We start from the raw sequence: 14,830 nt of genomic DNA, 5'->3' as shown, positions 1-14,830 counted from the left end.
CTCCTCTTTTTTTGCTGAGGAAGACTGGCCCTGGGCTAACATCCGTGCCCATCTTCCTCCACTTTATATGGGACGCCGCCACAGCACGGCTTGCCAAGCAGTGCGTCAGTGCACGCCTGGGATCTGAACCGGCGAACCCCAGGCCACCACAGCAGAGTGCGCACACTTAACCACTTGCGCCACTGGGCTGGCCCCTCAATGTCAACATTTTTTTTTTTTTTTGTGAGGAAGATCAGCCCTGAGCTAATATCCGTGCTAATCCTCCTCTTTTTGCTGAGGAAGACCGGCTCTGAGCTAACATCTATTGCCAATCCTCCTCCTTATTTTTCTCCCCCAAAGCCCCAGTAGATAGTTGTATGTCATAGTTGCACATCCTTCTAGGTGCTGCATGTGGGACGCGGCCTCAGCATGGCCGGAGAAGCGGTGCGTCGGTGCGCGCCCGGGATCCAAACCCCGGCTGCCAGTAGCCGAGCGCGCGCACTTAACCCCTAAGCCACAGGGCCTGCCCACCATGTCAGCATTTTGATTGTGATATTGTTTTACAGTTTTGCAAGATTTACCGTTGGGGGAACAGAGTAAAAGGTACACAAGATTTCTCTCTATTATTTCTTACAATTGCCTTTTAGCTTATAATTATCTCAATAAAAGTTTCGATACTAAAATAAAAGTTAATAGATTAATCACAAATTTAAAAATAACAATTTCAAAGCCATGTGGATAAAAATTTTTTAAATAATAGTATGTTAACTAAGTAGTATACAAAATTTTCTCTACAATGAAGTCACAACTACTTTTTTTTAAAGGGAAAAAACTGAAAGAAACTACAAACTATGGTAAAGTAGAAGGAATATAGGCAATCTTCTTTTTTCTATTTTTCAGTTATTTCAAACTGTGTTTGTATTATTTTTATGACTATAAAATCACTAATATACGAATATGTAAATAAATATATATTTTTTAAATGAGAGCTTATATATTCAGAAATATTCTTTTTCTCACTACCAATTAAATGAGACTTTCAAATAAAAGCAAACCAAGTTTTCAGCACCAGGCCTGCCTGGCACGAGGTCCTCTGTGCTCTCTCTTCCCTCTCCATCCTGCCAGCAGACACTTCCACTCTCTCACCCACAGTGAAGCTCTGCCCCACCCCTCTGATCCAGCTTTCCCTTTCTTCCCAAATTCCTACATCATGGACTCACGGCACCATTCAGATGGATTGATAAACATAAGATGTCTCAGATTGCTCCCTGTCAACCTTGCTCAATTCAGGCTGTTATAATACTCCCCACCTTTCTAAATTTAATTTATCTTCCCTTGGAAATAAAAGCAAAGGCTCTAACATTTGAGAACAGCTATTTAGTGGGGTCATCTCCAACCGAAGCTCTCCCATCTTGTTCTTGCCCAGCAGTCTTTTGCATCTGAACACAGGCTTTATGTTTGTTACAGTCAAATTTCACTTGCTGACGCTGACCTGACTTGTTGAGATCCTCTTGGAAAGTCAACTCATCAGATGCCATTCTCCATGGCATCACACTGCTCCCAACCTCTCTGCTCACTGACTCTGGTTTAGCTGGTCTCATAGGGTCAGAGTTCATCCATGTACCAATTCACTAACCAACACTATCAGCCAGTCCATGTTACTCCTTGTGGCTGTGAATTCAATGCAATTTGTCAAGTGTTTACTGCATGACACCATGTGCCAGCCCCCGTACAAGGTGTGAGCAAGGTTAAAATATGAACTGGACATGCAGCGTAGCCCCAAGGCACGGGAGCTGTTTCACAGAATACCAGCCTATTCTGTGAAGGAAGACAGAAGCAAGCCCGCTCTGTAATCATGCCTAAACAGACAAAATAAAGACACTGCGACCACGAAAGTGACCACGCTTCCCATCCCGGCTAACGTGAGTGACTGCTTCCTCTCCAGTGATGGGTCTAGTCTTGCTCCATTCCTCTACTGCCTGGAGGAAAGTTCTGAACATACACAGACACCAAACTGCCTCTTTCTGACAGCACCCAGTTCAAAACAGACTGACCTCCACTTCTTGGAACTCTCCCCAAAATCACCCAAAATAAGCCCAAATCCTATATAAGCCTCTCCTAACTCCTTCTTATCCCATGGGGTAAGGAGTCTCTTGCTGCAACAGGCTTAGTAAATCTAACTTTTAATTTATATTATATGCACACTCCTGGAGGTATTTGGCTGGTGGGCATGGACAATTCCTAGCACCCAAAACAGTACCTAACATCTTAGGTGCTCAATAAATATTCAATGAGGGAAGGAAGAAAGGAAGGGAGGGAGGGAGGAAGAGAGGAAGGAAAGAGGGAAGAAGGGGAAAAAGAAAGACCAGCATTGTTAATGATTGAAGAAAAAGTTAACTTTCTGTTTTGGAGGATCTGTTTTTCTTATGCTCCTGCTGAACCTTTCTGGTTACCACTGCTTTTTTTTGGTAAGATTACTTTACCGGAAGATAGCACCAAATTCATCTACAGAATTTCAGTTGTTGTAACCTAATGACTCTCAATCTGAGGCCATTTTGCTCCCAAGGAGACATTTGGAAATGTCTGGAGACATTTTTGGTGGCCACAGCTGGAGAGGGGGATGCTACGGCATCTAGGGCAGACACAAGACACAGATGCTGCTAAATGTCCTAACATGCATAGAACAGGCCCCCACAACAAAGAATTACCCAGCCCCAAACATCAAACTATGGAAATATGGGGTTCTCAAAACCCTAGTAATCTAAGGTTCTTCATTCTGGCTTCAGAAAACTGAAAACATTACCAAATTACCTCTACCACAGAGATTCTGCCGTAATCGATCTGGGGTGCAGCCTGTGCAAGAGAACTTTAAAAAGACTTTCCAGGTGATTCTAGAATGCAGCCTAGGCTGAGATGCTGTCTCTGGAAATGGGGTGGAAATCCAGCCGCACCTGCTGTCAGTGTGTCTTCTGAGTCCTTCCCTCTCTGGCTTCTTCGGGGACCTCTGACAGAGGTCGCTGGAGCACGCCTGCCAGATCCCACCTCCCAGTCTCCTCTCCCTCATACCTCAGGACCTCTGGTGTCTCTAAATGGCAGTGGTGAGATGCTTCCTCCAGCTATGTGTTCATATTCCATTACCTTCTCTAAGCAGGGGACCATCCGTCCCTCATCATTCTTGCTCTAAATCTGGCAAGATGTGTTGGTGTCTTTGCAAGCCCTAGTGCCTTGCTCCTAAGTGTAGTGTGCACATCAGCTGCATTAGACTCACCAGGAGCGTGTTGGAAAAGTAGGACCTTAGGCCTCGCTCAGACCTGGGGAATCCGTGTCTTAAAATGTGAGAACACTTGCTTTGGTCACTCTGGAGATTTGTATTTTCTTGTGACTGTTCTTACAGCCAAAACTGTCATGACTAGCCTTATTTCCATGTTTTACCTTCTGCCTTGGTTGTGTAACTGTCATTCCATTTTCTAAAGATGCCCTTTTTGCCTCAACTCAGCTAAGTGTTCTGGACAGTAAGAAAGGTTTCACTGGATACCAACCCCTCCATCAAAGGAAAACAAAGAACTGAATGGAGGCCACTCCAGGGTGGTGCGACCGGGAGGCATGGCCGTGGGGCAAGCTCAGTTCAGGGGAGCCAGCTCACCTTGGCTGAGCCAATGATCTGTCCGTCCAGATAGGTGGAAATGGTGCAATTCCTTTTCATTTCCTTGGTGACAACCACAGCCAGGTGATGCCACTGACCGCAAGCCAGCTGCTGGCCACATCTGACCCGAAGCTGGCGTCCTGCAGAAGGCTCAGAGTCGTCCTCAGGTTCCATGACATCTGGAAGAGAACATGAACACCAGACCTCGCACACGATGTCATGCTGCAGCAGCCCAGGAGACCTGGGCCTCGCGCCCGAGGAGCCGTGGCCTGGCCCCTCCTTGCAGAATAATGACAACAGCGGCGATCACTCCTTCAGCTCTTGCTTTGTGCTAGATACTGTTTTAAGGACTGTTACAAATATTAACTCATTTCATTTTCATGATAACCTGTGAGGCAGGTGCCATCATGATTCCCACTTACCATCTTGAGGCACAGGGAGGTTAGGTAACTTGCCCAAAGTCGTGCAGCCAGGATTCGAACCCAGGAGTCAGGCCCCAGGGTCCACCCCACACTAGACCACCTCCACAAGGCTGTGCATTTGCCAACGAAGTCCTGAGAGGGCGGGGGAATAGGTGGCTGTTCTGTGATGCCAAGCCATCCTCTGGCCTTCCCAGTGTTTCGCTGTGAACGTGACAGTCTCAGTGCACACAAGAAGGACAGGCGTGGCTGGGATACACTGGGCTTTGCCATCTCGGGCCAATTCAGGCCATCTCAGGCTGGAGAGCTTAGAGAGCCAGGACTGGCGACCGGCACTACTGTAGGAGGGTTGGGCTCCCAGTATCTTGCGCCAAGAGCTGCTGACTTAGCCCCATTTCCCCCAAGTGTGGGCAAAACCAACTTTGGCTCCCAACACCTTACCCAGGGGTTGAAACTCTTTCTCTTCTGTAGACACAACCAAGGAGAGGTCGTCCGGGCAGAGGCTGATGGAGAAGCAGACAAAGGGCTGCTCGGTCCTGGCCAGATGGCGCACCAGGGTTAGGAAGCGCAGTGGGTGGCCCTCGATGACCGTGCTGTGCCTGCTGATCAGGAACCAGCAGGAGAAGGTCAGGCCTCCGGGTGGAGGGAAGGACCTGGCAGCACCTGGGTCAGAACATAAGGATGCCCTTAGGCTGTGTCCGGCTATGGAAGCTTGTCTACGCTCACCGAGGCTCTGATTCAGCCCAGGGGTGACCCTACTGTGTGCCAGCACTGTGCCTCGCCTGACTCATGCCCATTTGACGTGGACCCCGCGGGGCAGGGCTCTTGTCTCCTTATACATACTCTCAGGAATAAGTCGTATTCCCGCCAGGCCTTGAGCCTAGACCCTCACAGCCTCTCTCCAATTCTGTCTCACCTATTATTCAACCCCTCCTTGCAAGGGAGTGGAGAGGGACACACAGACCTGAGATCTGTCACCATTTGGCCCATTGGTCAGCTGACCTAAAGTTGTACAGTGTGCCATGCAGGGCAGAGGACACCAGCCTGGCTCGGTGGGATTTTGCAAGACGAATGTTCCCCTCTAGGGAAACCCACGCCCTCCCACCCAGTAACAAAGTTGGTGATACAGGCGGAGCCTGCTGCCCTCACTGAACCAGCAGAATCAGACGTGGTGACCCGTGCTGATGGGCTGTGAATGCGGTAGCTCCTCAGGACCCACCATCCCATAGAAACCCAGACCCTGGTCCTCCTAACAAACGATGCCTGGTTCTCAGTGGAATGCAGCTCTGTACAAAGCAGGCCAAGGCCCAGGTCGATCCTCCATGAGCCAAGAACAGGCTTATTCCTGGATGGCTGTCAAAATAGAACTCATATTCCTCTCAAGAGAGAGCTGTAAGGTGTGGTGAGGTGTCCAAAGGCACCAAAACCATATAAATGAATCACACCCAGGTTCAGCCAGCAAGTCATTTATGCAGCCCATCAGTGCTCACTGAGCCCCACTACACGCAGAGCTATGGGCTGGGCTCCTGGGAGCACAATGAAGAGGACGCCACTGCACTAATTGAGGCATGACAACCCAGAAGGATGACTCCTGCACAGAACACAGGACCCGCAGGAAGACTCACACATTCTTGGAATGCCAAGCGGAAATCTGATATCAAAGCTTCCTAAGGACTTATTCTTGGGGCCAGGTGAAGAGAGCTCGGTGAGCTAACCCCTGGGGAACACCTACCTGTCCCAATCCCTCCGGAGACCGAGTACTCGGTGCTGGTTCCCATCACCGTAGACAGGGTCGGAATAAACAAACAGCTGGAAACAGGAAAGTGTCTCAGATCATTGAACCACAAGCCAATCTGTGGCCATGACATCTCCCGTCTGTCCCTCTGCAGAGGCCTCACTCCTTCTTAGAAATGAGACCCTGAGGACAGAAGGCTGCTGATGCCCGTACCACGGCCCTAAGAGAAGGAGTCCATGCTGGATGCTGGAGGGGAGGGCATTCCAGAATGCAGACACACCAGGGGAAGGAGAGGGTCCTGGCCCTGCACGGCTGGGGACACTGCCCCTGCGAAGCCACTGAGTAGACAGGGTGTCCATGACCAAGAAGTAGTCCACTGCTGAGTGGTGAGAGCTGATGGGAACTACAACTTTGTGATCAATATAATTCATCCAAGACACTGGGAAATTAACCAAGTATTTCAAATATACAAAAGCTTGCCATACCCATAACCTTCCACGGACATGTCAAATTCCACAAACGATGGAGCCAGGACCGCCCTCTGCGGCTGCAGGTTGCGTGGGGAGGTCATGGAGATGAGGCTCAATGTTGTCTGAAGGGCGGTGGTGGAGCCCTGGGGCGGCCCTGAGGGCCTGGGAGCCTGTGTGCCTGCTGGGCATGGGCCGGCATCCGGGATGGCCCCCACAGGACCCTCAGCTGTCGCTGGTGCCGCTGCCTGTGACCCTAAGGTAGCAAGCAAGAGAAGGGATGTGACTTTACTCAAAGCATCTCCACTGCTCTGACAACAGCACTGACGTTTCTGCCGCCACCCCACAGGGCGGGTCTGCAGAGTCACCAGGCAGTTCCTAACAGCCTACAGGGTGGCAATCCTGGGCCCTCCCACCTGGTTCCTCCTACCTGGGCCCTCTGCTGACTTTGATAACACTGAACTGCAGCAACAATCTGCTCCTCCTAGAAACTTCTCCCTTAATTCCATCATGCCCCCTCCTTTCCAATACACCATTTTCTGTTGCTGTCATTGGCTTGCCCCATTGCCAGTCACTCACTGGGGCTCGTTGACCTCCACTCTTTCTTCCACAACAGCCTGACTCCTTGAAAGCTCTCATCCGTCTCCCGCCTCTGGCTGCCAGCCCAGCTCGACTCTCACTCCTTTCTTTCCAGTTGGCCCTTCTTACCTGAATGTCCTGCGTGAGCATACGTTCATCATGTCCACAGCTTTCTTTTCTCCTATCTGGTTCCCTGGACCAGCATCCTTCCAGGTACCAGACCTCATACGAGGGCATCCACCCAATGCTTTGGCCTCCTGACCCCCTAACCCACCCCTGAGCTGTGAGCTGTGCACAAAACCGTCACTGGGCACCTCTGTCTAGGAGCAGCACTGGGTACTCCAGCTCTGTCATGACCCTATCGCTGTTTCCATGATATGAGCACAAAGGGGTCAAGTACACGCTCACCATCATGTATTTTATATGGGGGTACGGGTCTTTCTTCTCCTTCCAGATCTGATCTTTCTCCAGGGACCACCTCTGCTTTTCCTTATTTGCTCCATTGAGCAGCAGGCAAAACCAGGTTTTAAATCTGTCCTGTCATAAACATCTCCTTACAAGGAATGCATATTCTCTTTTAACTCCCCTTAACCTGCCCCTTTTCTTTCCCCTTCCTCACCTGAGCATCCAGAGTCCCCTCCTTGCCCACGAGATGAATCGAGGATTTTCTTTGCAGCTGTTGGAGGTGGGGGGATTCCAAGACCCAGAAACTGTCTGAATATCATAACACACAAGAGAACCAAATGAAGACAGTTTCCAGGCAGAAGCTTTCTCCAGCTTCATCCAAGCACTTTCCTAGATCCCAGTGCTCCCTGATCCCATCCCCTCCCCCTGCCCCCCAGGCTTTCCTCTCTCTGCCTAGAAACCTGGCCCTCAAGCCGTGCAGAAACAGGGCATCCCTGTCCTGGTAACCAGACCAGAGAGCTGGTGAGTTGAGGTGCTTTTGACTTAACCAGTGACCAGTTGCAAGCCTCAAACTGGACCTTGCAAGGAAAAGGAATTTGTTGGAAAATAACTTTGTCATACTTTGTTTATAAGTTCCTAATGGAATTTGCTAAACAGCTAGATTAAGCACGGTGGCCTTGCCTGGCAGTCCACATAAAAGGAGCTGAAAGGGGCTGGCCTGGCCCCTGGGTCCCCTATCTGCTGGCTGGAGGAGTTGTCTCCTGTCTCCTCTGCACTTGGTCCTATGGTCAGCAGGGGCCCGGCAGGCGTGTGACCTTCCCTGCACTGTGCCAGGGCATGGTGGCCAGGCCACAGGCACTTAGGAGACATGACCTCTCCCTGCAGCCTGTCTTTTCATGCCATTTTGTCTTCTGTGTCCACTCCACTCCGGGCATCTCCTCTCTCCGCTGCAATTCTCCAGGAAACGTGTGGATTCATGGAGGGGCTGCCATCTGGAAGGGCCCACAGGACACCTTGTCCAGAGTCCCGGCTGCTGCCCCTCACACAGCCTAGGTCCCTGCAGTCTAGCCTCTTGAGCACAGTCAGGCCCTTGCAGCCCCTGCCCCTTATCAGCAGGGCATCTTCACATGCCACTTTCCTCCTCTCCTGGTGCACAGGTCTGCACCGGCCGCAGGGCTCAGCAGGTTCCGCTTCCTTGAAGCCCTGCCTCTATCTGCCCCATCTCCCCGCTGTGGTCTGCCCAGATCCATGTAGCCGGAGCACTCTCCACTGAGCATCCCCACAGTGCTCTTCTGTACTGTCAGCAGGACCCTTTGACTATTGTCCCCTCTCCCCGAGACCATCAGCTCCACGGGAGGGGCTGTGTCTGCTTTGTGGGCTCACATACTGCCCACACAGACCCCAGGTTCCTCCCTGGATTTGCAGTGTCCAATGCTGGGAAGGGGACGCCCAGCAGAGGGCAGAGGCGGGACAGGGACACCTGTGCCTGTGCACCCCTACTGTCCACTGTGCATGAGCACAGCTCCCAGGGGCTCAGCAGCGTTTAATGCACTGCACACGGTACCTTAACACGTCTGGTTCGATGGCTTGGGAGGCCAGCTTTTCAAAAATCCTGATGAGGCCCGAGTGCAAGGGGCTGCTGCCCGTGGTCAGGGCCTTGTGGCAGGAGGTCATGAGGGTCCTGAGCATCCCCGCCTCGCACATGACCTGACGGTTCTTCTCCGATTTCACCAGGGACTGGATGTGACTGGCCAGGGAGCACTGGATCTCCTCGGAAAGCTAAGAGGTGACCACAGCAAGCAGTGAGAACTTGAGGTCAGATATTTTGTGAGCAACTTTGATAGGCCTTGAATAGGTTGTGGGAAAGGAGACAGCGCCCACCACAGCCTGTTCTCACTGCGCCATCTGTCTCAGGTGCTCTCAGACGCGCAGCCGCAGCCCCCGGAGGCCAACGTGCGGGAGGACGCGAGCCCTGGGATCGGCTGCCGAAGGGGTAGACATCTTAAAACAGAGACTGCAAACTGGCAGGCGAGAGGCTGCATCTGCCCCAGAGACGCGTGATGTTTGATCCACACGATGTTGAAGCAGTTTCTGAATTAATTGCTAACCTTTAAAAGTCTGGAGATTTTACATGAAAGTCCAGACATGTAGTCTCTCTCAAAAGATAGAGAGATCTGGTCAGACGGGTTTGCAGTGTTGGAGCTGGGCAGGGCTGTGCCCTCTAGCTCGTCCCACACCTGCCCCAGCTGGCTTCCCTCATTTAACGTCCTGCATTTGAATTAGCACCCCTTGACGTAGAAGGTGATGCTCGCCCAGGAGTATAAGCCTCCAGCAGGCACCACACACACACTGCTGGCTGTGGCAGATGCAGCCCTCTCCGTCTGCACGCGTCAAACCAGAGTGCACAGCCAGCTGAGGCCAAGTCCTGCCGGAAGCCTCCGCTGATGCCTCCCCTTCCTCCCCAGGTGCTGTCTCCCTCCCGCCCACCCTCCAGTCGGCCTTTGTCCCTCTCTCCGTCCTCAGCACATTCTGCTACACGGACGGTCACGCTCTTATCGTGCCCCTACTAGATCTCAAGCCGGCCCTGGTGCTTTACTGTTTAAGAGTCAGCGCTCTCACTGCTACGGTCCGGGGGTCATTTCCTGGTCAGGGAACTGTATCACCCGTCTGTGGGTTGTCACACTGCAGCGGCTGCATGTGGCTGTGATGCCGAAAGCTGTGCTGCTGGTATTTCAAATACCAGCAGGGTCACCCATGGTGGACAGGTTTCAGCGGAGCTTCCAGACTGAGACAGACTAGGAAGAAGGACATGGTCACCAACTTCCAAAAAAATTGGCCATGAAAACTCTATGAATAGCAGCGGAGTAATGTCTGATATAGCGCCGGAAGGGGAGAGGATGGCGCAAAAAGACCGGGCAGGGTTCCACTCTGCTGTACACGGGGTCGCTAGGGGTCAGAATCGACTTTATGGCGCTAACAACGAAAACTAGATTTCAAGTCATTTCACTATTTTTATGTCCCTGAAGCCGATAGAATAGAGCACATAGAGTCAGCTCAATAAATATTTGAACCAAATACACTGTTCTTACAATCTTCTTTTCTTCATAAAAATATAAACCCCTGGAATCCCCAGCCCTCTGTGGACATACAAATGGTTTGGAGCAGGGAATTTGGAGCAGAAATTCCTTTACAAAAACTCTTAGGACTGTCCACATTCTCTTTTACTGTTGTATAAGATATTGTTTGATGTGAGAGGGATATCAGTTAGAACTTAACGGCATTTTTCTGCAGTGGATGTTATGGGGGCCCCATCCAGACCTCCTTCTCTGGGTGAGTGTACCCATCACAGCTGCCCCTTCTCTGGAGGACTGCCCTCCCCTAAGTGGGAGCTGCCCTGCCCAGGAACTATGTGTCCCCTCACATATATTTTCACGTGTGCACGCATACATATATGCACACGTATGTACATATAAGCATGCACATATACAATCATGCTCACACATGCCCACACACAGTTGTGTGTGCACCCATATGCATGTACATGTGCATACACATACATATACAGTTACACATTGTATAACAACGTTTCGATCAACGATGGACCACATATATATCAGTGGTCCCATAAGATTAGTACCATAAAGCCTAGGTGTGTAGTAGGCTATACCATCCAGGTTTGTGTAAGCACACGCTATGATGTTCGCACAATGAAGAAATTGCCTAACAATGCATTTCTCAGAACACATCTCCATCTTTAAGCAACACATGACTCTACACATACATGCATGCAAATATACACACATACATACACCACACACATGCACACACACACCAGACTGTAGCCAGTGAGGTCACCCCCTTCAGCCTCTATGGTGCAATTCATGCTTGAGAGCCCCGCCCTGCGGCTCAGGCTGGAGCAGGACTTCAGCTGACAGCACATCCTCACTCACTCCTTCCCCTGCACCACCCCGCTTCCCTCACTCCCCTCCTCCTGAGTCCCCCTCCATGGATCCAATGCCCCTGTACCCCATCTTGTCCACTTCCAGGGAACCCGACTTGAGGCCCTAGCACACTTTTCATATTGCCGGCCTTTGCCCTGGTTTTTGTTTTCAAGAAAAGATCTACAACAATGTAGATCTCGTCTAGGTTAGTCCATGAAAGTAAAGCCAAGAGTAACCATAAAGGCACCTATTTGAGAAATCTCTTTCTGGCTTCCGGTCCCATCCAGTCACAGACCCTCCGTTGCCCACACCCCCAGGAAAGCTTTCCAGGAGTCCTTCCCTGCTTCCCTGTCTTCCTCTTCTCCCTCAAATAAGTACCAACTGCCTCTTCAATGTCAGGTTCTGGGTAAGTTTTAGGCACTTCAAACTGAGTAAGACATTGTCCCTGCTCAAAGGAATCACAGGCTAAGGTGAGATAAGTGAGGAGACAGTCTCGGCACAATGGGAGATGGGCTCCAGCAAAGAATTTACAGCATCTGGGAGGAGAGGGGTTCCCTGCAGCCCCTCATACATTTCAGGGAGCTCTTGGGTTTAGAAAGGAATCCAGGCCTAGCATCTACTTTGAGGACTAGGTTGTACCCGGTGATGAGACTATTTCCTGGGTGTCCGGGATGTGCTGGGCCCGACTCGAAGCATTTTGACATGTGTAGATCATAGCATCCCTGTAAGGAACCCTGTGAGGAAGGTACTGTTACTATCTTAATTTTACAGGTGAGGAAACTGAGCCCAGAGAAGTGAATTGTCCAGGCCGCAGAGTAAGGGCAGAGCCTAGCTTTGACTCCAGACCCCACACCCAGAATCACCTCTCTCCACCATCTCCCCCTGACATGAGCAGTGATGTGGGGGCATCCTGCCCCGAGACAGTCAAGAATACGTTTGTATCCCTAAGGGACAGAAATTACTAAGACAACTTTCTTCCACAGGCCACAGACAATGTTTTGTAGCATATATCTTTCAAGGATTAAAATGTATGGGGAAATATATTTATGCTGTTTATCATCAGGTTTTAGATTTTTTAAAAAACGCATGGGTCACATAGCTCACCCACCTGTGCTTCCTCCTGCCTTCCAGGAGCACAGCACCTATAGCTCTTCAAATGCCTCGAACTGATGGCATTCAGTGAAATTCCCATCTTTACTATAGCTTCAGTAACATTTCTGACTTAAAATTCTAGACTATTTTAATTTTAGTTTAAAATTTAAACTCTATTAGAATGGTTTTTCAGGCAGATTGCTTGCAAGCAGGATTTTGTCATTCTGAAATGTCATGGTTTTACCAGCATCACTCACGTCAAGGAGAGAGCTCGTCACTTGGAGAAGATGGTCCTGGCAATGGACGGAAGGTTTGCATCCCCCAAATTTGTATGTTGAAACCTCATTTCCAATGCAATGGTATTTGGAGGTGGGGCCTTTGGGAGGCATATATGGATGGAACCCTCATGAATGGGATTAGTGCCTTTATAAAAGAGACTCCAGAGAGCTCCCTCTCCCCTTGTGCCATATAAGGACACAGTAAGAAGAGGGCCATCACTGAGGAAGTGGGCCCTCGCCAGACAGCAAATCTGCCAGCATCCTGATCTTGGAATTCCCAGTAAGAAGAGGGCCATCACTGAGGAAGTGGGCCCTCGCCAGACAGCAAATCTGCCAGCATCCTGATCTTGGACTTCCCAGCCTCCAGAACTGTGACAAATAAATTTCTGTTGTTTATAAGTTACCTAGCCTATGATATTCTGTTATAGCAGCCCGAATGGACTGAGACAGTCCTCTTCCCTGTCACTGTGGAATTAGCACAGCCAGCATGAGCTGGTAGAGGGACATGTGTAGCCCAAAAGGAACGAGAAACAGAAGATAGAAATGCCAAAACTAATTTGCACTCAACAACTCCGTCACTTACTTTGAGGAGCTCTTCCGTGTGGAGATCTATCCAGCCTCCCTGACTCCCTTCCCCAGATCTTTCTCCTGATGCTCTGAGTCCCTTCCTGCACCCAACAGAGCCTGCACCTCTGCCTTCTTTCTTCTTCCCTCTTCTCCAAACAGAAAGGGAGCTGCCGCCCTCTTGCCTTGAAGTTTCCCTCTCCCAGAACTTGGATTATTTAGTATCTGCAGCCTTTTAATTTGGGGTGAGAGTTGGGGAGACAGTCTGCATGAAGCAAGATGCAAAAATAACATCACAATGTATTATTAATAAGAATTAGAAAGAAATGTCTAGCATCTCCAGTTTTTATTATCAGAACTTCACTTATTTCTTTGGGAACTTTTGGCTTTCTTTTTTGTTCTTGTTTTTGCTTTTTTTTTTTTTTTCACCAGAGCAGGAATACTTAAAATCTAAATATGCAAAAGAGATAAAAAGAAAAAGTTTTCAAAAGGGAGAAATGCTGATCTTGTCTAACGATGCCACAAATTTACTCCAAAATTGCTCAATACTCTATAATGGAGGAGGGAGAATTGATCGTCCTCATTACCACTGCAGCTCTGTCAATACCAATATTGCCTTGTTTTGAATAAAATGTGCTGTTTTTTTCAATGTTGGTTCCAGTAAAATAGGGTTTTAGTGAAAATATGAGCAGTAGCAGGAAACCAGTCTGGTTTCTCCCCATGCAAACGGATTGATTTTCCTAACACATATCACTCCCAACGCAGGAAAGGGGGTGGTGGTTCAATTAGGCCTTAGTAGTAAGCGCGCAGGGTCAACAGGCTGGCCGTCAGGCTGGACCCGCAAGGCAAATTATCACAGAGCAATTTGCGGGGCGGCTTAAGGAGTTGTCTGCTTTCTCCACTTAATAGTCAAGATTTCAAGTCCATCCTCATCCAGCTGTGGATGTTTATTCTTCTTTATCTCTCCCTTCCCCACTTTCTCTCTTGGTACAGATTAACATGGTCCCAGACCATGGGACCTTGGTCCCAGACCAAGGCCCATATGACCTTGTAGGCATGGGGGCCTGTGATCTTGATTTAGGTGTCAGAGGGTCCAAATCCCATCTAATCAGTAGAACCCATGTGTAAAGGCATGGCCTCCTTGATGCACTTGTACAGATTTGCAACTAAGACCAAGAAGGGCTGGGTCCCCGTGGGGTGAGTCCCTCCAAGGAGCCATGGGCTTTGGGTACACCAGTCCATGTGTGTCTTCTGGGTATCAAACACATCAACCTGACATAGATGTAAAAACCATCAGGTGACCAGTGCCTGCTTCCCCCGGACACTTAGAAAGAACTCGGGCTTCTACTGAGCTACTCAAATTTGTAGTAGGCGCTTGTTCCAATTTGGTTGAAATGTTCTTTATTTGATGATGTTGGAAGAGAGATGATACAATTTAGGTGACCTCAGCTATTCAGGATGTCACGGATAAACAGGGCCCACAGATGTGTTCCACTTGACAAGTTTGTTTGTTTTTTTATCTTTGATTAATTAGAACTAGTTCTTTCTTTATATGGGTGCGAACTTTCCTTTCGACCATAGTCCCCACCAGCTTGATACACTTGTGGTGCCCATATGGCCTTGTAGGCATGGGGGCCTGTGATCTTGATTTAGGTGTCAGAGGGTCCAAATCCCATCTAATCAGTAGAACCCATGTGTAAAGGCATGGCCTCCTTGATGCACTTGTAC

The 14,830-nt window shown here is 49.6% G+C and overlaps 1 protein-coding gene across 1 annotated transcript in view; it reads right to left on the bottom strand.

The window, feature by feature from the left end:
- The window catches only part of WDFY4 (WDFY family member 4), a 277,648-nt gene that overhangs the window by 199,740 nt on the left and 63,078 nt on the right, over nucleotides 1-14,830 (bottom strand). The window contains exons 13-18 of the mRNA XM_058542855.1: nucleotides 8,792-9,006; nucleotides 7,442-7,536; nucleotides 6,262-6,499; nucleotides 5,774-5,850; nucleotides 4,483-4,704; nucleotides 3,623-3,801 (exon numbers count right to left, since the gene is read on the bottom strand). Coding sequence (XP_058398838.1) covers nucleotides 3,623-3,801; nucleotides 4,483-4,704; nucleotides 5,774-5,850; nucleotides 6,262-6,499; nucleotides 7,442-7,536; nucleotides 8,792-9,006 — 1,026 coding nt within the window. The remainder of the gene's footprint in view (nucleotides 1-3,622; nucleotides 3,802-4,482; nucleotides 4,705-5,773; nucleotides 5,851-6,261; nucleotides 6,500-7,441; nucleotides 7,537-8,791; nucleotides 9,007-14,830) is intronic.

This window comes from Diceros bicornis, chromosome 6 (genome assembly GCF_020826845.1).
Source record: "Diceros bicornis minor isolate mBicDic1 chromosome 6, mDicBic1.mat.cur, whole genome shotgun sequence".
Classification (NCBI taxonomy): Eukaryota; Metazoa; Chordata; class Mammalia; order Perissodactyla; family Rhinocerotidae; genus Diceros; species Diceros bicornis.
The sequence above is the reverse complement of the archived record's forward strand: the minus strand, read 5'-3'. Positions and strand labels throughout refer to the sequence as shown.